The sequence below is a fragment of the Epinephelus moara genome, chromosome 10 (genome assembly GCF_006386435.1).
Source record: "Epinephelus moara isolate mb chromosome 10, YSFRI_EMoa_1.0, whole genome shotgun sequence".
NCBI classification, from domain to species: domain Eukaryota; kingdom Metazoa; phylum Chordata; class Actinopteri; order Perciformes; family Serranidae; genus Epinephelus; species Epinephelus moara.
Window position 1 is genome coordinate 23,286,080 of NC_065515.1, and position 23,413 is coordinate 23,309,492.

Below are 23,413 nucleotides of genomic sequence, written 5' to 3' on the forward strand. Positions count from 1 at the left end.
TACAATACTTAGCACGTGATTTTAGCAGGATTTGCAAAGTTTACTTTAGTCCGCAGTGATCGCTGACAGTGCTGCAACATTTACACTCTGATTCCATCACTGCAGCTCAAAATAAAAGGACACCCACGTGATAAGAACTAGGATAAAACAGATAATATTTTATTGGTGAAATAATCCACACACTGTGATTTGGCCCCTGTTATTATAAATGCAACATTTCAGTCAGATAGACTTATCAGTCATTAACTTGGCTATTTTTCAGCTTCAGTAGCAGAAACAATCAGGCATCACTTTGAAGAGTTTTATGTGACATATTCATTACCATCCAACTAAACAGCAAAACATACTCTACACTAATGTCACATATGGCCAAGTGATACCTACATGTAATGTGAGTCTCGACTGACGGTGAATTTTTGCATAGTATTTTTAATGTTTCTACATTTTCCTTTATAGGATCACAGATTATCGTTTATATCCCACTGCACTGACATTTTACTGTCTTGCAATCCCACACACTTGAGGTACTGTTTCATCTCATATGATGTGAAGCAGCCTATTCATTTCTGGTGATGTCGTCTGTAATTAAGTCCCCTACCGCACTCGAGAATCGACTGAACTAGTTGATAACCAGCTTTGTAGTACCAGTTATCCAGATGGCCAGTGTTAGAGTTCGTCAAACCAGATAATGAAAAAATATCCTGGGTAAGTTGAACTAGCTTTGTAGTACGGGCTTCAGGGCCTTATCCACGCAGTCCGCCATGTTTCTACAGTAGCCCAGAATAAACAAACCAAACACTGGCTCTAGATAGGGCCATTCACATTATGGTCACCGTTACTAGCAGTCCCTCTGTGTCAAGCCGAACAGCATACAAAAAACACAGGTTTTTATCGTGAAGTGACTTTATTATGTGTTTTCACTGGTTTAAATCCCTAGGTGTGTTTGTTTTGGAGATATAGAAACCTATGTGGATAATTCAGTTCCTGGTTAAAACCTCCTGAACGTCTGGATCTTAAGTCACCAGGGAATAAAGGTGAGCACACATTAAATTATTAGAGGAAAAGGGTAAGCACACATTTGCAGGTGCTGGACTAGCAACCCATCTCTAATATGCTAAACAGCATTGGAGAAACACTGATTTGGAAGAGACCTCTTGGAATAATTTGGCTTCCGGTAAAAATTTGAAGGAATCTTGATTGGGAGAAGTTTCAGCTGGTTGCAGTCTGAAATCTTCACTACTGGATGGCATTAAATGCCTTTAGATTTTACACACTGTTCTTTTAAATTACTTTTTTCACATTTACCTGTGGATTGCACATTGCTGAATATCTAATGCATACAGGTTTGATCTATTGTTTAAATGGTGGTTTGCTTTGTTTTTTTGTGTGAAGTCAAATATGTCTGTGTATGTGTTTGAGTGTGCAGAGAGGGAGGTTCTGATTTGTCACTTCTTGGTCACGTGACTGTACATCCGCTCTGTGACTATTGCTGTCTGGCAGCTATGACAACGAAGCTCAAAAGTTTGTATGAATGGCTTCAGTGAAGAAGAAGTTGTCCTCCTCTAAAGTGCACCAAAAGTCTCTGAAATGTACCGTATACTTGGACATTCAGACAGTAAGTTCATCCTGACGCTGCTCCTTCGCTACTAAACTCAGAAAGCGACTTGGTGCTGTGCGGTAGTTGCGTACGTTAAGCTAGCTAGCGAGTTTACATCCTCTTCCCTTATCGTTCCCCATTAGCTAACAAGCTAACTAACTAACGTTATCTAGCTAACGGCTGTAACTGAACATGTAACGTGAAATGTGTTTAAATGTCGTAGTATGACTACCTTACTGATTTAGCTCACCAGAAATGTTTGCCTAAATCCTCCTGAACATTATGACTGTCATAGACCATGCTGTGATTTAGTAGCTTCCGTTGTCGCTTGTTTACTAAATAATTAATTTAAAACTAGCTAAATCTTAGCTAACGTTAGCATTCAGTTTAAATCACTGCTTAACGCATAATGATACCTGAACATAAAAAGTTCCCCTTGCTTTCTATGGCTGACATCATTGGTTCATAATGTTGAGGACTAAATCAACCTATTTAACTAGTCTTAATATTTTTTTTGCTGTTAAAAGAAATTATGTTTAGGCACATTCAAATTTCTCTTTTGCCTTGTTTTATTCCAGTCATTAACTAATGTGTTTCCTTTGAACATATGCTTTAAATATTGAGCCAGAAAGGTTAAATTGTCCTCAAAGCATATTTAAGTTACAGCCACTTTGAGCTCACTGATTTTGAAATGTGTGACCTGGAAGTTGATTTGGTCTCATTTCCACCTTGTTTACCAAAAATAATTCTACATAAAGGTCCAGTGTGAAGGATTAAGGGGGTATAGTGGTGGAAATGCAATATAATATTCATAATTAATTTTTCATTTGTGTGTAATCACCTGAAACTAAGAATCATTGTGTATCCATTACCTTAGAATGAGCCACTTACGGGGTGTCGGTGGCTTAGTGGTAGAGCAGGCGCCCCATGTACAAGGCCGTTGCCGCAGCGGTCCGGGTTCGACTCCAGCCTGTGGCCCTTTGCTGCATGTCTCTCCCTCTCTCTCTCCCCCTTTCACACTTCACTGTCCTATCAATTAAAAGCAAAAAATGCCCTTAAAAAAATATCTAAAAAAAAAAAAAGAATGAGCAACTTACATCTACACATGGGGTCTTTCCCAAACCACCCCTTACCCTCTCCCTACCCACTTTCACACTGAGTGCCTTCCCAAGCCAACTAGTGAGTTATAAAACCCTCCGACAGCAAGTCTGCATCAATGCCGACTTCCTGACCATGTGCAACACTGTATTGTGTTTGTTATGGAAGATGCTCCATATAAATAAGTTTCTGCGACATTGTATTTAGGATTAAATATATGCTTCTCAGTTTTCTAGAAAACAGTCGCGTTCATTTGATTGTAGTGCTGAATATTTACAACAGCTGTTACAAAATCCAAGCAGCTTCTAAACATCAGGGAGAAAAAGATAAAAGATATTTACAAAAAAAAGGAAAAGAAAAGCTACCAAAGAAGCTGAGGAGTAAGTTGTATTTCTATTTATTTTTTATATGTATATCAATTTATCAAGTTATTTCTTTTAATGAGAAAACCATAATATACAACAATTAAAGTAAACAATAGCAGCACAGATCAAATATAAGTGCTACAAATACATATGAAGAACATAAAATTTGGAGTCTTATTTTTCTCCATGGTTACGGAAAGTAGCGACAGTCCCCTTTTCTGCCTCAGAGAGGGAAGTTTGTCCCAAAGCTGCAGCTGTATTTATCCCCTTCACCTTGATGGCGGAGTTTCATCTAGCTGTGAGGGTGACCACAAACAGAATTACAGTCCACGGACTAGGAGTGGGTAGGGTCCGTTGTTGGAAAGGCCCATCGAGTGGGTCCTCTTTCACTGAGTTTCTACAGGAGCTCAGAACGGACAAATCAAACACTGGCTCTGTATAGTGTAGCTGTCACGTTGGCCACGGTAGTTCTCCTTCATGCTTTGCACACAGGAATAGTTACAGTTGGTCGCAATATGCGACCTAAGCAGCTAGATGCCCCTAAATCCTACGCACTGGAGCTTTAATTAGTATTGCAGGTTAAAAATACATGAATCTTTCAAGTAAAAATTTTGTATTGAATCCTCTATTTCCTCAGAGGATTGCACACCTTTGGTTTGCAAAGCTGATTTTTTTAAAAATAGATTTTGAAATTTTAAACTTGTTGGGTTGCAGTAGCACACTAAAGGACATTCTCTTTTTGCCATAAGATAAGAAGAAACCTGCCAATAAAGGACACAAACAAGAACTTCAGAATGCCTGACCTGTCACTGTAGTCGCCTCATTACCTTGTTTGTGTGCAGGTCACATGTCCAGGAGTGCTCCTGTCCAAGAAAAACGATATCTACCTCAGTGTGCATATCATGGGCCAGTACAGGAAGACTCCATGTTTGCCACCTGTGTTCCCTTTACGCTTCCAACACAAAATGGTGTTTGTCAAGGTGAGAATAATAACTTACAGAAGCAAGAGCTGTCTCCATTACTTAGGCACAAGATGTAGAATCATCATATGTCTGTGTCTTCTTTTGTCAGATATAGCAGCAGGGAGGACTAGTGCATATTTTTCCGATATCAGAAGAGATGCATGTCATGTCGTCATGTCACATCCCAGATCTTATGTTGGCTCCTATTAATACCTATCCATTGTACTTTTATCTACAAATGACAAAAGGGTCAATAAATCTCCATCCTAGTTTTCCGACTTCTCTTCTTGCATACACTGCAGGCTCTGACTGGCTTATTTTTTAAGTCGGAGAATTCATACCAACAACTCTCCAATTTGAACATGACTGCCCCAACTCTTGATAAAAGAGGCCATCTTTTCCCTGGGGAGAATGGCAGAGTTAGATACCGGGCTGTCTGCCTCATCTTGTTATAAGTATTGATTCGCTTTGTCTGTTCTCTGTTTTACCAGACTTTCCCCGGCGTTGTTGACCCTGCTGATGTAGCTGACCTCCTGGAAGGTAAACGGCCTTTTGGGATTTGCCTTCTCATTTCTTAGCCCTGAATCCTCTGCTATGCAAGCTTATAGGCTATTAGCTGTGATACTGATCATTAGCTCACAGTCTATTTGTGCTTTCCTTCCTCTTAGCTGACACAACATCTTTTGAGCTGATTCAGTTGGTGCCTCCAGGTACGCTTTCTGATGATGCCATATGGGCATTTTAAGTCCCCACTGTATCTAGTCATTACTCTGCAAAAAAGGATCTCTAACTTGAATTGTGTGTATGTGTGTGTTCCTGTTTACTGTCTGTCTGTGTGTGGTTTTTAGAGGGTGAGGTCCTAGCCATGATGGAGGAGAGCAGCAGAGATTTCCTGTATCCTGGTCCCAGACTGAGCTCCAGGGAAGGAGCTGCAGAGAGAGAGATACTGATGAAGAGATCTTCCTCCTTTCCTGTAGGCTCCTTTCCATCTACTCCTTTTATTTCTCTTTTAACCCTCCTTCTAAGACTTGCACCCTTACTCATCAAACTTCTAAGAATTGCACTTAAGAATGCTCCAAAGAGTCAACCTAAGAGTAAAAAAGTTATTCGCTGAGTGTGAGCAACAAGACACATTTATCAAGTGACTAATTCCTACCCACAGCAAAGTGTAAACGGAACCTTTAAAAGCAGGTCTCAAGTGATCACATGATTGATCACAGGTATGCTGTTTTCAGAGAGAGAACAGGCAATCAGAGATATTGATTTACCCTGCACCTGGGGCACGTTCAGTCTGAAAACGGTGTGCAACCTTTTGCTTTGGTTTCTTGTGTTGTTTCCTCAAAACAGTTTGCAATGGGTATGGAGGTACATTTTCTTTCATTAGGTGAGTGTGTTACTGGGTCTGCACCATTAGCATGCCAGCGACGCCTGTGGTGCACCAAGTAGGCGGAGTCTGCACACCATTTGACAGTTATCAGAGCTGGTTGGTACACCGTATCTGCTGTTAAATTTCAGCAGCAAGAGCAACGTTTACGTCACCACGACCACGTAGCTCACACAACCACAAACAAGTCAAGGGAGACTGATAAGACAGAGAACTCATACAGTTAACTAGGAAAACTACCATGGCTTTTGCCCAGTAGGCCAACATTGTTGTTTGTTTCGTCAGCTGACAACTATGTGGTTGCTGCTGCCGGCTGATAGCTTACACTCCTTTTGAACAGCGTTCCTGGCCCTCTCTGTTACATGTGAAGCGGTGCACTGACGCACTGAAATGGAGCAGACCCACTCAATCAGCAGCGATCTGTACATAGGAATCCGTTTTCACATCTGGAACCTTGATACGCGCCCTCGTTTGAGGACTTGGCTCAGATTCCGGAGTTACTCCTTAAGGAATGTGATCCCGTTTGATTCGGCGGTGGGAACCTCTTGCGACCACATGCCTTTGCTGACGTTGACCTCAGCAGGATTCGAGCCCTGGACCTTACGCATAACCATTACACTAGGGAGGCCCCCAGCGACGTGTACATAAATAAATGGCAATTAAACTGTTTGTGTTTATTTCACACTTGCTTTTGCAGTGTGCAGCGTAAAGCCCCTTTGAATTAAATTAAAACCCTCCTGTAGTGAAAGGCAGTGCACTTGCATACTACAGCAGGCTGTTCAACGCACCAGTGGTTCAGTCTAAATAAATGTTTTGCCACATTTTGTCAAAGCTTAAATTGCCCCTACCCATATCGTATACTATTTTAAAAAATCCCTACAGTTTGTTTCATGGTATGTTATTCTGCAAAAATGTGTATTTTAAAGAAGTTCTCTTTTGTGTGTGAAATCCTTAATATTTTTTGAGTAATTAACATGGAAATGAACAACAATCTAATGTGTTTGAAATATGTGTGTGTATATATAGGAATCTGGCTGTAATTAAAAACAAAATTCTTCTGGCGTTAGGTGAGTTACACCAGAGAAACACTGTAGAAACATGACGGTGTAACATGGCGGACTCTGGTAGAGGACCTGCTTCTTGTATGGATATGAGTCATTCAAAGCTAACAAAAAACCCAACCCAACAATGCTTAGTTTCAGATGCTTATACACTAGTGAAAACATAACTACGAATCTTATATTCCATTTATTCTGGTGCATCCCCCTAAATGCTACACACTTGTCCTTTAAGTAATTATTTTTAGAGATTTGAAAAATAGGTTTTGTTTTAAAGTTATGGATTAGGAGTAAAAGTGAAGGATTTTAATTTTATCTTTGATTTAAGAACAAAATGTTACCTTTCACAGTTTATTGCATTTCAGTGCATGCCATGCCCGCAGAGGTACCTGAGCTACTGCTGAATTAGTTAAAGGGGGGATGTCAGTTGATGCGGTGAAACGTTCATGTGTCAAAGCGACCCCACATTGTGCTCACTGTGTGATCTGGCTTGATTGGCACCAATATTACACGTGTCATTCACAGACTGGAGAAAATTTTTACTCTGTTTAAGTGAGTCCTAATCTCTGTGCACATAACAGGAGTCACTACCAAGATAACCAATTCGAAAGCACAGTTTTGTCTTGGACAACATGAAGTAATTTCTTCAAAATATAACAACAGCATTTTCCATATAGAGCTGTTGACTGTCTTTGCTATACACACAGAAAAAAATAAACACAGAACTTCGTCTCTTTTCTGTCACTCTACATCTCATCATTTTTGCTTTTCCCCCTCCTCTTCTTATATCATCTCTTTCTCTTCCCACCTCCTCAGTCCTCCTTTCATTCCTTCATCTCTCTGTGGCTGCGAGTTGCCTTTCTATCCTCCCCTTGTCCTCCGAGGCACTAACTGGCATATTTAAATGTCTTTAAACACCATTCCCCTCACCGTTGCTTTTATGTGTTTGTGTTTGAGGCCTACATAGCAATTTAGATGTCTCTTTCCAAATGCCATATTATTTAAACATCACTGGAGCCTTTCTCTTTTCTGCAATTTGTTTTTCTCAAGCCAGGAGTAGATTGAAGATTTGTGATTGTAAATTGGTGTTCCAGGCAGTGCTATTATCTGTGCGTTTGTCTTCATCTCCTTGTTGAAGGTGTTGTGTTTGTTCCTATTGTCTCTCTCTCTCTCTCTCTCTCTAGGGAATCTCCCCCAAAGTGGAGTTTGCTACAACATCAGTCATAGAAGAGAGTGACGGCAGAGACAGCTGGCCTGCCTCATCTGTAAGTGTGTCCTTTTATTACATCTCATAGGTCCATACGTACACACACATAGAGACACACAAACATACTGTGGCCAGGTCTTTAAATATGTTGTACCTCTAGTTTATCTGCTTTATGTCTGTTGCTGATTTGTAAAACACTCTGAAAAACAAACCTATTTTTTACACATACATTTTGTTGTCTGTTCATGGTCTTTCAAAACCAGCTTAATCAAAACCTAGGCAGTTAAAATCCATCAAAGTGCCACTCATAAGTCAAGCACACAGTGTGTTTACCAGCCTGTGTGACAGCTCCAAATGCTCCAATATTTGAACAGATCTGTGTAAGTGTTGACCAAAGCTAGAACAGTGAAGATTCATCTCTAGAGGGCTCTAATGAGTGGTATCACTTGCCATCAGATTTGTCTGTTTTCACCATACATACCCACCTTCTATTGTTGCCATGGCTACTGCAACTATCTATCCATACTGGCAGTGTTTCAAGGGTATCTGTTCTCTCCTTGTGAATGTAATTACGTGGAGGCAGATCTGTGATGCTGATATCAAGGCTTCTCTCACATCTCCAACTAGGTGGGACAATTTTTGTTACAGTACCAGTCATTCAGATATTTTTTTTACATTTACTATCCAAGATGAAGGTCACCTACATCTGCCACTGTGTCCTTGTGGATTTTAAGAGGTAACTGGGCCCAGCTGTGTAAAATAAAATTTTAGTTTGTGAACTTTTTGAATCGTCTTTTCCCTCCATCTCGTCTTTTCCTTGTATGGGCACTCCCAAGTTTTGTTTTACGACATGTTCCCATCTTCTATTGCAGTTTTTAGTGTAGCTGTTTTGAAAATAAAAAGCATTTTTATTTTTCCAGCAAACATTCTCTGGTTCCAGCTCTAAATTGTGATGATTTGCTTCTCTTCTTTGTCTAAGTTTTAGACTGTTAGTCAAATTTAAAAAAGCAATTTGGTGACATCACCTTGGGATTTACAAAGTTGTAATGAGCATTTTTTTTTTTCTTAGAGTTTTTCATTAGTCAGTAATAACTGTCACAGTAATTGATAATGAAAATAATCCTTCGTTGCAGCCCTGCTTAAGTTTCATCTACTCCTCCTTGGCCTCATGTAACACTGAATGTGTGTGTGTGAGGTGTGTACATACAGAGGTAGTTTCAGGTCAAATGATGCTCCAATTCTAGACTAAAAAAAGAGTGTTACTTAAAAAAAAAAGCGAGAATGGAAATCTTTCACAAACAGTCCTGTTTGTAACATATGATCCATCACACAGCGGTTGGCATGTTGTGCCAAAAACACTACCATGCATTTCCCAGGTGCAGTAACCTAAGCTAAGCTATTTGTTTAAATGGGATGTCATTGACAGCGAAGCAGATTGTCAGAGTGTTCTCCTGGCCCCTCAGGGGGATGTCTGGATCAGAGCACCGCTGTGGCTGTCAGACAGTAGAATTTCTCCATTTTCTCTCTCCTAATGGCTCCTCAGCATAGGCATTTCCCTGACTGCCAGCCCGCCCAGCTGACAAACCTTGTCCTATTTTAATAGAGATTTAGAGTAAGAGTAGCAACTTCCACAAAACCCTGTGAAACTCTGTGTGTAGTGATAAATATACACTCTTTTCGCAATGTCTTGCTCTTTCTGGTTCTCTTGTCCTTTGTTGATTGTCATCAATCTCAGTTGAATATCATTCTTAAATCCAAAAGTCACTTTTAGCCACTATAGCAGCCAGAGGTGGCAGTTTTGTTCGGTCTGACTGTCAGCCTGTCAGCCCACCACTTTGGTCCTGACTGAAATATCTCTACAATTGATGGATGGATAGCCATGGTGATCCCCTGACTCTTCCTTTTGCTCCACCAGCATGTCAAAAATGGGTCCAAATCTACTGGACGGATTGGTACAATATTTTGTATGGACATTAATTGTTCCAAGACGATGTATTTTAATGACTTTGATGATCTTCTGACTTTTCCCCACTTGCTGCATGAGGTTGACATTTATGTTTTTTTGTGAAATGTAAACAACTAATAGATTGGCTGTTCATCTAGTACCACCATCTTTAAAAATATAAAACTAATGACATTCCCATCAATGTCAGCCTCACTTTGTGTTTAGAGCTAATAAGCAAATATAATCATGCTAAAATACTAAACTAATGTGGTGATTAAGTAAAGATTACACCTGCTCAGCGTCAGCATGTTAGTATCATGGATGTGGTTAGCATGCTGAAGTTAGCATTTAGCGTAAACATGCTGCATGCTGTGGACATAGCTGCTAATCACATCAGACAGGCCTCAGTTGATGACGAGGAAACTGACTGACTCTCAGTGTCCGTCTAGTGACGAACTGACAGAAGAGCTGAGAGAAGTCAGAGATGGTGGTAGATGTGGGGGTGGGAGAGCATACTTTGCTTAATTTTATTAAATCAGACCAATCTCAAATGGCAACCTCGATGAGGATTTATTCATCATTTAGTTTCTCTTAAAAATAGTTTTAATGTTGTGTGATTTCCCTAATTAGCATTTAGATTATCTTTGTTTTACAGCCAGGTAATGCCTCTTTATCATATTAGACTGGAGATGGCCATCAAATGCAATTAACATTTTATCTTAACTTATTTATCCCCGGTTGGCATTACCCGCAGGAAGTGGGATATTGCATTGGAGAATGATGTTAGTGGCCATTAGAGTTATTGAAGTAATTCTGCAGAGGTTGTCTCCATGGCAGTGCCAACTGCGAGAGCTGTTGTTGTTGTAACACTTAAGCTGAATGATTTAGCTAATGGTTTAATGGTTTTGTCCAGGGAAAACAAGTCTGTGTCGAGAGTGAGAGCAGCTGCCTTAATGGTGAAAATGGCTGACGCTTGTGTAAAGTAACAACACTGTGGCCTGCGTAGAAATCTGAACTGCTGAGACAGATGTTAGGTGTCACCTCAAAATGGAGACCTGTGAGGGTGGTTTGACATGTCAGAAAAACATATGATATTTTTTATTTCTCTCTCTCATATTCTTTCCCTGCATTCCCTAGACTTGCTGTCTTTCTCCCTTGAGGACATCTTTAAACCCATCCACACAGACTTCACCAAAAAAGTCTTTGCCGTCCAGCAGGCATTGTTCCAAAATGCATGACACAAACTGTGTCTCTGGGAAAGGTGGGAAAGAAAAGTTAAATGCTGAGGCTACAATTACAAACTCTGGATCGTCCTCAACACCCAGACACTCCTCGTCCTCATCCCCATCCAGCCGACATCCCCAGAAAAACAAGAATGAAAGAAAGCACACTTGTAGAGTTTCTGTAGAGTCTGGCTACCAGCAGCCCACAGTTTCCTCAAGGACACGAGCCTTGTCCCCTTACACCCACCGCAAGATGTGCCAGCTTTCAGAGGACGCCAGACAGAGACTCAGCCATCTCCAGCTGGGGCCTCACCACTTCAGGAAGGAGACTGAGAGCCAGCCGCCCTTCTTGGTTAGTAACATTAGATATATTCCTCTGAACTGAAGGCAACTGACAAAAAAAGTGATGTGACGGTTTGTTTAATGCTAATAATACACGTGTTCAGCAGACAGGGGTTAAAATTAATGGGATCCTGAATTGATGTAGTTCAAACCTCAGTGGGAGCTTCCCAAAATTTAACATAATCTAGTGGGCAGATTAAGTGGAGGGCATAATAAGAGAGCAGTGTTAATCTTTTTACCTGAGCCGTTAATGGATTTTGACGTCATGAAAATGTTTCACTGTGTGCGCATGTAATACGGCCTATTATCCTCACTGAGGGGCTTGAGTGCGCTTTAATAGCACACATCCTGGATTTCGGCTGGTACACAGTTATTTGTTAACACTTTAATTACGGTTGTATCACTGCTATGAGATATTTACATATAAAAGGGAGTGATTTTCTGATCACACAGCCGTGGGGAATCTAAAGTTGATGGACAAGAACAACGCAGCCTCTAGTTCTGTGCTCCTCCCTCCCTCTGCTCCCCTTTGTATTCCTGCTTCTTCATTTACATCAAATCTAATCCTGAGGTATGAATATCAAATCCACTAGCATGCTGTTATTAAAAGAAATGATTAGGTAGAGAGTTGTTTGTTTTTGTCACACACATGAATGGAATTTACTAGAATACAACGGGCGTTTTATTAAAGAGAGGAGCGTGTTTTTTCCCGCTCTGGTTTTCCTGGGGGAATCTTCTGTCGACAATTAACCCTAGTAATTGAGAGTCAAGCTGCAATTAACAAATAGATACCTAATGAAGTAGCTTAGCCCCATGGTGAATGCATTATCAGAGCCTCAATTCCCTGTTTGTTTGTGTAGAGGGAAGCACACTCCCAACCCGTGCTCTTTCAGATAGGTGTTTTTTCTCTAAAATTTTGTGTCTTTGTCTGCTTTATGTCTTATTGTGATTTTCTCAGTGAAATAATTTGGGGTTGAGATGACAAATGGCTAAACAGTGAAAGTATTTGTGACAGCTTTTCTTTTATTCTGCACAAACCAAAGAAATGAAAAGACATTAGTGAATGTGATGAATGTATTATGTCGTTGATTTCATTTACGCAATACAGCAGACCAAACATTTTTCTGTTTTCTTTGCGGCATTTCTTATTTAAAGTTGGTAGATTGTGTGATTGATTAATATGTGAGTATCAGGATGCTGTTTGAAAGTGAAGAACAAAGTACTCCTGGCTAAGGGCCCGAGAGCCAAAACAACCTCACTGTGTTTTTACTATGTAGGCAGAACATTTCAAACTACAACAGTGTAAAGTTTATGATGATATTGTTTGACAGCAGATTATTTTTTTCTTTTGTGTTTTATCCCAGGTGTCTCGTTGCAGTAGTGCCTCTGTGATGGGGACTCCTTCCTCCTCTCCACAGAACAGTAGCATCCATCGACACTCTCTCAGCTTCAGAGCTGATCACACAGGTAGGCCTTCATGCTCACATGCAAAAACTAATATACATACACTGTTACACACAGGAGGCCATTGTAGGGGTGGGCGATGTATCGACTATTCTTGATGTATCGCGACTTATTCCACATGTGATATATATAAAATGACTATATTGCAAACCCCAAGTATAAATTGTTACGACATTTTTTTAAGCCACCGGGACACTTTGAGTCTGCGTTTCGGTTCTCTCGCTCTCTTCTATGGCTCTCTCCCTCTCACAGGCACATATACATAAAGAAAGACTCACGAACATGATACCTTACACACCCTCCTCCCATTCTGATCCACCTCTCCTCTGTGTGAGCAGGCAAGACGAGGCATGTTTTTATATCACAACTCCAGACCAAGATTTTTTGCGACCACGGGGCACTAGTGTGACTTGCACATATGTTAATATATGAACTGGAGAGCTGTTAGTTTGTTTCCAGTTTCCAGTGAAAAAATCATACACATTTAATGGCACTGCTGTAACAGTTTAACTTGATGAGTTTACCGATAGTGTGAGCTGGTGAAGTATGTGTTTTTGTACCCACGGGGCTCCAAACCACAACTTGCAGTTGCATTTTGCAACCACGGAGCACCACTGCGATTTGCAAATAGTATTGATATATGAAATGGGGAGCTGTTTGTTTGTTACCAGCTTACAGTGAATAAATCTTCATGTTTAATTTTGTGCTAACTGCTCACTGTGGACCGGAAACCTTTGAGTTCACAGCAAACACATCAACACTTGCAGCATGTGGCGAGCCATGTGCTGTAAAATAAAACCACCAGTGGTTTCACTTTGATTTATTTGATTACAACAATACCTCATTTTATTTTTAAACTTTATACTGACTGTAGTTCATTTAATAATTTTGTATTTCAGTTGTCTGCAGTAGTTTAGAGGAGATTTCAAAATATCGTGATATATATATCGTGTATGGCAATATAGCATAAACATTGCTGTATATTTGTGAAAATGTGTCTATTTTCTATACTGATTTGATGTCTTTGTGTACACCTTTTGTAACATGAAGTCTTTCAAAATGAATATTGGACTGCATTTTTATTTTTGGTTTGTTTGGTTTAGTTTTATTGAGGATAATAGCAATGACCATAAAATGGTGTCTGACCTCTTTATGTCGTAGTGTCATTATGATGCAAAGCTACATAAAGTATACAGCATGGATGTATTACGAAGACTTTGTACAGCGTTGGAGGCAGGACCTCGTTCATTCCTATGAAAGATGCTCAGTGGCGCATGATGTCAAAAACTTTCAATTTTCGCGTATAAAATTACCTGGATGGTTGGCACTGCTTTCACATCATTGGGCCCACAGAGCAGACGCATTAGAGACTTCTGCTGGCCAAGCCGCCTGCATTTGGTTTAGGCCTCCACTAACTTGAATGGGGCTAAAGTAATTTAATCATGCCGTTCTTCTAGACCATGTGATATCTGACCGAATCGATCAAATTAGATAGTAAATCTAGTCATTTTGTGGGGTTTGTGATGCTCAAAAAAGGTATCCACTGATTTACAGACGTCTCTTTTACAATGTAAGTGAATGGGAAAAGTCTTTGGGCTCAATGGCTTCCCATGACTTGTTGTAATTCCACTGTTCGGCCACTACGAACATTGGCTTCAAAGCCTGGTGCACTTCCTTGGAGTCTGGGTGGTGCATGAAGCCAAAAAAGCTTGATTTCCATGGTAATTAATTACCCTGATCTTCCACATCGTGGGGTTCATAGAGCAAGCGTACTAGAGCTCTACGGTGCCGGATCAGCTAACTTCTGCCAGCGGAGTGGCTAACTTCTGGCTTAGTCCTTCACTAACTTGAATGGGGATAAAAATGATTTTATCATGCCGCTCTTCTTGACTTGACTTTCGGAATGTTATCGGACCGAATGGATCAAATCCCTAAAGTAAAAACAATAATAGGGGTTATCATGCTTCATATCATCATGTGACGGTCCTAGATGTTGTAATGCCACGTTCGGCTACTATTAAGAATTAGCTGTTCCTGGGGATTTGGTATACACAGAAAGCATGCCTGTTTACAGCTGCCCCTTATGCAGGGCAAGTTTCACTTACACCTGCTTATGTTTGCAGAACAAACTCTGCTTCTTATTCAAATGAAGAACTGTAGATGTAACACAGTCCAAAAGCTGAGTTTTCTGTTTTCACAAAACTTTTAACTTGTCTTTGTCATTGTAGATTCCTCTCTCCTGGGGAGTTACAGACCAAGAACAGCCAGAGTAAGTCTAATTATAACATTTCAAACCAGAGAGAGCCAGACTAACCAAATTATATATTCACACTGTTTTAGACATTTTGTTCTTAGCAAAGTATCCTGAAGTGATTCTAATGAACTATTTTTTATCTGTTCTAATCTTCTCATTCTTTACACTTTTACTGGACATTTTCTTAATTTTGTGAACAAATGTCCAGAAAAACTTAACTTAACTTAAACCCCTGTTGCCCTGTGACCTCTTTCAGGTGAAATCAGGTTCTGTGAGGGTCCAGTCGTCTCCAGAGACACACTCAAGACTTGAAGCCCAGACCAAAAGCCCTGAGAGCAGTGCTGCCTTAGATCAGTCCACACTGACCATGTCCAACTGCAGAAGTCCTCTAAATCTCAGCCAGTCCCTCAGAGAAAGGTAAACGTTATAGATAATGCAACCCTTTCCCTCGACCTGACCTTGAAAATACCAGAAAGTTCTTCAAGTGTTTTTGTAAAATGATATGTTAAAATAAAAACCACTTTAATGGGAAAAAAGAAAGACCAAAAAGCAATTTAGCAGCATGATAATCAATGTAACAGCCACAAAATGTGATCTAAACTTTTATATGTTTTATTGGGAGAACCTAAAATGTTCTTTTTCTGACTTTTCTGGCCACAGAACCAGCTGATTTTGTTCACACTCACACCAAAGCAGGAAATAACATAATCCTCTTTATTTGTGGTGTTTGCCCTGAATATTTCCTGATCCATCTGTGCAAATTATTGGTGTTTGCCCAAAAGATCTTAAAAGCAAAAGAGGCACCTGTATGAGTTTCCAATTACAGTATATGGCAAACACATGGCAATCCCATGAGATGTTAGTCATACACTGCCGCTGCTTTGTGTGTGCGTATGTGTGCCAGCTCATACACATCCAATCTTTAATTTTGATCAGACTCGACAGGCAGGATGAATTCCCCTCCACCTTTTAAATTACAAAAGCTGATGTCTTGTCATGTTTGTTCATTACTGAGAGAGGAGGCAGAGAGAAGGGAAAACAAAAGAGGAAAATGGTATTGATTTGTGTTTCAGCTTGAGTCTGATGCATTTGACCCGATGCACGCTTTAATACATTCAGAGAGACCTTGTCATCGATCACGGCAGCTGCGAGTTGAACACACCAACGCGACCGTTGTTCCGCTTTGTTTGTTTGTTTGTTTCTGCTCTCCTTTCCCCTTCCCCTCTGCTCAGTCCATAAGTAAACATTAAAATCAATAGACAATCTTAAACTGCAAAGTAAATTGTAGGAAATGAATGATACTTTTCTCTCAATTGAAAACGCGACAGGAGTTGCAGGGTGGGAGATTAGAGCAGGCCTTTGTAGATTCCCTCCAACAGGGAGAGGGGCACGTCTTACCACAAATCTTTGATCTATAAAGAAAATGACAGATGCCAGTGGCAACGTTTGCTCCCTAAGCCCCGAAGTCTCAGTCTATTCATGTCTCTGGATGATTTGTCCTTGATGACTTTTTGAAGCAGGTAGCGAGTTTATCTGATTACAGATGAAAAGCTTCCATTCCCTCACCGCGAGCCAGGCCAAGACACCAGCCAGTCAGTCACACAGTCATCACCCCTCCACTCCCAATAAATAGATGGGGATGAGAGGCAATACTGAAATTTATTACTGTTCACTTCCGTCTGTCTGTCAGTGCAAGATTTCATAACTGCCTGTGGCCAACTCGCAGACTCATTTATATTGTATTGATGAAGCACATTTATGCCTCCAGTTCATATGCACCATTGGTTCTGTCAATTCTGGAATTACTTTTATTTTTTCCACTAAAGGTTGAATATAGAGGAAAAATGAATGTTTTGATGGAGGAAACAGTATGTTGTTGTACACAGTGTACTGGTAGTTTCATCTTGGCATCAGCTCTTACATCTTGTGTTGTGTTACAGCACAGACTAGTGGACAAAGGGTATACCTGTGACAACCTCTTGAAAAAAGACAGGCATTGTTTGGAAGTTAGATGATTTAGATTTTGATAATCAATGAATTTTTAAAGTCATTTTCCAAGCAAAAAAAAAATCTGGATACAGCCTCACTAATGTGTGGAATTGCAAAATTTCTGTGTTTTATATTATTGAAATCCAGTATCTTCTTTTAGAGTCATGATTACATATCATATATAATTTGAAAATAAACAAGATAAGATGCCTTCATTTACATTTATCATTACTTTTGTATGACCTTCTTATATACTATATTATGACATTTATACTATGACATTTGTATGTACTATACTATGACATTTTTGATATTTTTATGTCATACTGTACTATAACATTTTTTAACATACTATACTGTGACATTTTTATATCATATTATATGATGACATTTTTATGTCATACTATACTATATTTTTGACATTTTTACGTCATACTATACTGACATTTTTGACATTTTTATGTCATACTGTACTATAACATTTTTTTAACATACTATACTGTGACATTTTTATATCATATTATATGATGACATTTTTATGTCATACTATACTATGATATTTTTGACATTTTTACGTCATACTATACTATGACATTTTTGATATTTTTATGTCATACTGTCCTATAACATTTTTTAACATACTATACTGTGACATTTTTATATCATATTATATTATGACATTTTTACGTCATACTATACTATGACATTTTTACGTCATACTATACTATGACATTTTTAATATTTTTATGTCATACTATACTATAGCATTTTTTAACATACTATACTGTAACATTTTTATATCATACTATACTATGACATTTTTAATATTTTTATGTCATACTGTACTATAACATTTTTTTTAACATACTATACTGTGACATTTGTATATCGTATTATATTATGACATTTTTACGTCATACTATAGTATGACATTTTTGACATTTTCATGACACACTATACTAGGACATTTTTTTGACATTTTTATGTCATACTGTACTATAACATTTTTATAACATACTATACTGTGACATTTTTTTTTAAATACTGTGACATTTTTATATCATATTATACTATGACATTTTTACGACATACTATTCTATGACATTTTTGACATTTTTATGTCGTACTATACTATGAAATTTTTGACATTTTTATGACATACTATACTAGGACATTTTTTTTGACATTTTTATGTCATACCATACTGTGACATTTTTATATCATACTGTAGTGTGGCTTTTGATGACATTTTTATGGCTTACTATTCTAAGGCCTTTTAAAAAAAAGAAACTATGGCATACTATGACATTTTTACCTTTTTATTCAACTATGCTATGAACTTTTTTGTGGTATACTTTTATGACACACTATTCTATGAGTTTTACTTTGACTTACTATGTCAGTCCTCTTCGATGCAGGTATATGTGACTCTAACTCAGTTAAGTAAGTTCATTATGTTTTTTAGATGTCTTTATTTGGTGTTTCTTTTCTTTAGGCTTCAGACCCATCAGCTCAGTCCATCCTACAGCGAGCAGATCCACAGCAGAGTCCAGAGGATTCTGCAGACACACAAAACCACCTGGGACCACCACCAAGTGACCTTTGACCTTTGACCTGATCTGCCCACAAGGTGACCAAACAACTGAGTTTCCAATACAAAGACTATTCAGTGTTAAACCAATCACTGTAGTAATGCATACTTTAAATTCAAACTCTGTAGGAGAGGATGCACACAGAACACATTAACACACCTTCTTAACTTCACAATTTTATCATTTAGAGAGTCAAAACATCTCACATGCATGTCTTCATTTCTCTCTATTTGACGTTCATTTAAATTTAAAACCTTTCTGAGCCGTGTTTGTCGTTGTTACCCTTTGAAAAAGCAGGAAATTTGCAGGGGTTACATTCAAAAGCATAGCAGCACTACCTCCCTCCGACCCAAAAAAAATGCCCCGATGATGTAACCAAACAGAGACATTGTTGCATTTCTCTAAAGCTGTGTGTGAAATTGGCTCGGGTATAAAGAAGCAACATTTTGTGTGTGTGTGTATGGGAAGAAGACATGGTGGATGCAAGCTGCAGCTGTTAAGGGCTCATCTCTCACAACACAAAAGACAGACAAGAAGGTAGCCAAGAGCCACCGCTGAGAACCAGCAGCTACAATAGACTGAAGAGATGCAAGAGAGAGGAGGAATAAAAGTAATCCTGGATGAAGAGCAGGAGACCCCAAAAAATCAGCCTCAACATAAATTACTACAGTTATTCAGATCCATAGTGTTCAAGTGAAAGAGTGTTTGTTTGTGCTTATCAGAGCTCATCTGCTCATGAACACTTCACCTGTGTGACAGTGTTTCATTCAATCAAAAGAGCTAAATAACATCTTTTATAAAATGAAATACAGCTGTGTTATGTGCTCTCTTCATAGTTGTACCTGCAAATTAATTTATTTCTGAATGAAACCAAATATAGAACATGTATTTATTCTGCAGGAGGGATTTAGTAATATAGTGAATAATGATAGTCTCGGACTTTCGGCGATGCTGTGGGTACGCTTTAACTAATGTACAACCGGGATTAAAAAGCTAAACTCCAATCATGTTCCTGTCTCTGACTCATATTGGCCAAGAGTTCAAGAAGCTACAATGCAAAACTGTACTTCTCTTTACATGTCAGTTTTTGTAGCCTGCATCTGCTTCTTTGTCTTTAATACCAGTAACTATGTCTGAAAACATGACATAATTGAACTTCCACTGGCCCACTTTGTTGGAAATATTATGTCATTTTTTCAACATAGTATACTATGACCTTATTTGACATACTGTACCATGACTTTTTTTATGACATAAAATACTATGACCTTATTTGACATACTATGATTTTTTTCGTCATGCTTTTCTATAACTTTTTTTGACATACTATTTGTAACTTTTTTCATCATACAATACTATGACCTTTTTCATCATACTATACCATGACTTTTTTTCAACATAGTATGTTGACTTACACTATGACATTTTTTCATGGTTTTGGACGACATGCTATACTATGACTTTTTTTCATGATTTTGGACAACATGCTATACTATGACATTATTTTCATGATTTTGGACGACATGCTATACTATGGCTTTTTTTCATGATTTTGGACGACATGCTGTACTATGACGTTTTTTCATGATTTTGGACGACATGCTATACTATAGCTTTTTTCATGATTTTGGACGACATGCTATATGACGTTTTTTCATAATTTTGGACGACATGCTACAAAAATGCTATATGTTTTTTTTTATTATTTTGGACGACTATGACGTTTTTTCTTCATGATTGTTGACGACGAGCTTTTTTTCATGATTTTTGACGACATTCTATACTATGACATTTTGTCATGATTTTGGACGACATGCTGTACTATGACGTTTTTTCATGATTTTGGACGACATGCTATACTATAGCTTTTTTCATGATTTTGGACGACATGCTATATGACGTTTTTTCATAATTTTGGACGACATGCTACAAAAATGCTATATGTTTTTTTTTATTATTTTGGACGACTATGACGTTTTTTCTTCATGATTGTTGATGACAAGCTTTTTTTCATGATTTTTGACGACATGCTATACTATGACATTTTTTTCATGATTTTGGACAACATGCTATACTGTGACTTTTTTTTCATGATTTTTGAGGACATGCTATAATAAGACTTTTTTTCATGTTTTTGGACGACATGCTGTTATATATTTTCTTTTATGATTTCGGATGACTGACATTTTTTCTTCATGATTTTGGATGACATACTATACAGTGACTTTTTTCATGATTTTGGACGACATGCTATACTATGACACTTTTTCATGATTTTGGACGACATGCTACAAAAATGCTGTAATGTTTTTTTTATTATTTTGGACGACTATGACGTTTTTTCTTCATGATTGTTGATGACATGACTTTTTTTCATGATTTTTGATGACATGCTGTACTATGACGTTTTTTCATGATTTTGGACGACATGCTGTACTCTGATGTTTTTTCATGATTTTGGACAACATGGTATGCTATGACTTTTTTTCATGATTTTGGACAACATGCTGTACTATGACTTTTTTTCATGATTTTGGACAACATGGTATGCTATGACTTTTTTTCATGATTTTGGACGACATGCTACAAAAATGCTGTAATATCTTTTTTTTTTTGGACGACTATGACGTTTTTTCTTCATGATTGTTTACGACATGAGCTTTTTTTCATGATATTTGACGACATGCTATACTATGACGTTTTTTCATGATTTTGGACGACATGCTATACAATGACTTTTTTTCATGATTTTGGACAACATGGTATACAATGACGTTTTTTCATGATTTTGGACGACATGCTATACTATGACGTTTTTTCATGATTTTGGACAACATGGTATGCTATGACTTTTTACATGATTTTGGACGACATGCTATGGCTTTTTTTCATGATTTTGGACAACATGCTACAAAAATGCTGTAATATCTTTTTTTTTGGACAACTGACGTTTTTTCTTCATGATTGTTTACGACGAGCTTTTTTTCATGATTTTTGACGACATTCTATACTATGACATTTTTTCATGATTTTGGACGACATGCTATACTATGACATTTTTTCATGATTTTGGACAACATGGTATACAGTGACATTTTTTCATGATTTTGGACGACATGCTATACTATAACGTTTTTTCATAATTTTGGACGACATGCTACAAAAATGCTATAATATGTTTTTTTTTTTATTTTGGACAACTATGACGTTTTTTTCTTCATGATTGTAGATGACGAGCTTTTTTTCATGATTTTGGACGACATGCTATACTGTGACGTTTTTTCATGATTTTGGACAACATGGTATACAGTGACATTTTTTTCATGATTTTGGACGACATGCTATACTATGACGTTTTTTAATGATTTTGGACGACATGCTATAGAATGACTTTTTTTTCATGATCTTGGACGACATGCTATACTATGACATTTTTTCATTATTTTGGACGACATACTATACTACGACGTTTTTTCATGATTTTTGAGGACATGCTATACTATGACGTTTTTCATGATTTTTGAGGACGTGCTATACTAATACATTTTTTCATGATTTTGGACGACATGCTATACTATGAATTTTTGGACATACTATACTATGACCGTTATGTAGACATATTTTGACGTTTTTTTCAACACTTTACTATGCCTCATTTTCGACATACTATACTGAGTTTTTCTTTGACATATGTCGACCTTTTGTTTAACATACTATACTATGACCGTTTTTTCAACATACTATACTATGACTTTGACATACTATGGCGTTTTTTCAACATACTTTACCATGTATCTTTTTAACATACTATACTACAGTATGACCGTTTTTTGTTTTTGTTTTTTGACACTGCCTTTTTCTCGACATACTACACTATGACTGTTTTTTGGCAAACTATACTATGACTTTTTTTGGCATACTGTACTATTGACTTTTTTTCTGCATACTATACTATGACTTTTTTATGCATTTTTTTACATCAAGGTAGCACAAATGCAATTTGAATATTCATATACATACCATGTTTAAAAATATATTCCATTTTAAATATCAGTATTACAATGTAAATTACATAAAGTGAGTGTGCCCTGAAATGTTCATATTAGCAGCAGTGATACATTTCCAAATATTCATGTTTAATGTGCTGCTTATACTTCAGCCAAAGTCCGTCAGTTTCCTAAATACATTTAGTGTTTTTCTTTTATTCCCTTGATTTTGTGATCATAGTTTAAGATCATCTTCCATTGTTTTCAGAATTACTAAAACAGCAACATAAATAGTGTGTAGGTTTTAAGGGCATCTCTTGCCAGAAATGGAGTGTTCATGGCATGATTTCATTAGTCAAAAAATGAAATTGAAGAATTGTCACTATCCCATCATAGTGACGTGGGGAGCAGGCTCTCTTCTACAGTAGCCTAGAATGGACAAACCAAACACTCACTTTTTGTATTTTTAATTTAATTTTATATACTTTATTAATCCCCGTGAGGGGAAATTCAATTTCTTTCACTCTTTTTGTCATTAACACACAGGTCCGAAAGACACACACATGCACAAAGTGGAGAGATGTCAGAGTGAGGGGGCTGCTTTGGTCAGGTGCCCCGAGCGGTTGGGGGGTTCGGTGCCTTGCTCAAGGGCACCTCGGCAGTGCCCAGGAGGTGAACTGGCACCTCTCCAGCCACCAGTCCACGCTCCATATTTGGTCCGGACGGGGACTCGAACAGGCGACCCTCCGGTTCCCAACCCAAGTCCCTATGGACTGAGCTACATTGCCTGGAGGCCACCGTAGGTTTTCCTACATGCTTAGAAATGGAGAGTTAAGGGGAGGGGTATTCAGTTGGTTACAAGCTGCAATATAAGCACTAGATGCCACTAAATCCTACACACTGCTTCTTTTGAACTTGTTAAATATGTGAACTGAATGTATTAGAAA

The 23,413-nt window shown here is 38.1% G+C and overlaps 1 protein-coding gene across 1 annotated transcript; it reads left to right on the forward strand.

Annotated features, from left to right (window-relative positions):
- The first annotated feature begins 1,469 nt into the window (after positions 1 to 1,469).
- spata6 (spermatogenesis associated 6) lies at positions 1,470 to 23,385 on the forward strand. The gene is made up of 12 exons (XM_050054629.1): positions 1,470 to 1,615; positions 3,903 to 4,040; positions 4,514 to 4,562; positions 4,691 to 4,732; positions 4,871 to 4,995; positions 7,649 to 7,729; positions 10,754 to 11,191; positions 12,546 to 12,648; positions 14,874 to 14,914; positions 15,156 to 15,316; positions 18,384 to 18,518; positions 23,013 to 23,385. Exons 1-11 carry the CDS (start codon positions 1,532 to 1,534, stop codon positions 18,499 to 18,501), a joined length of 1,380 nt encoding a protein of 459 aa, XP_049910586.1. The 5' UTR covers positions 1,470 to 1,531; the 3' UTR covers positions 18,502 to 18,518; positions 23,013 to 23,385.
- Positions 23,386 to 23,413: the final 28 nt, after the last annotated feature.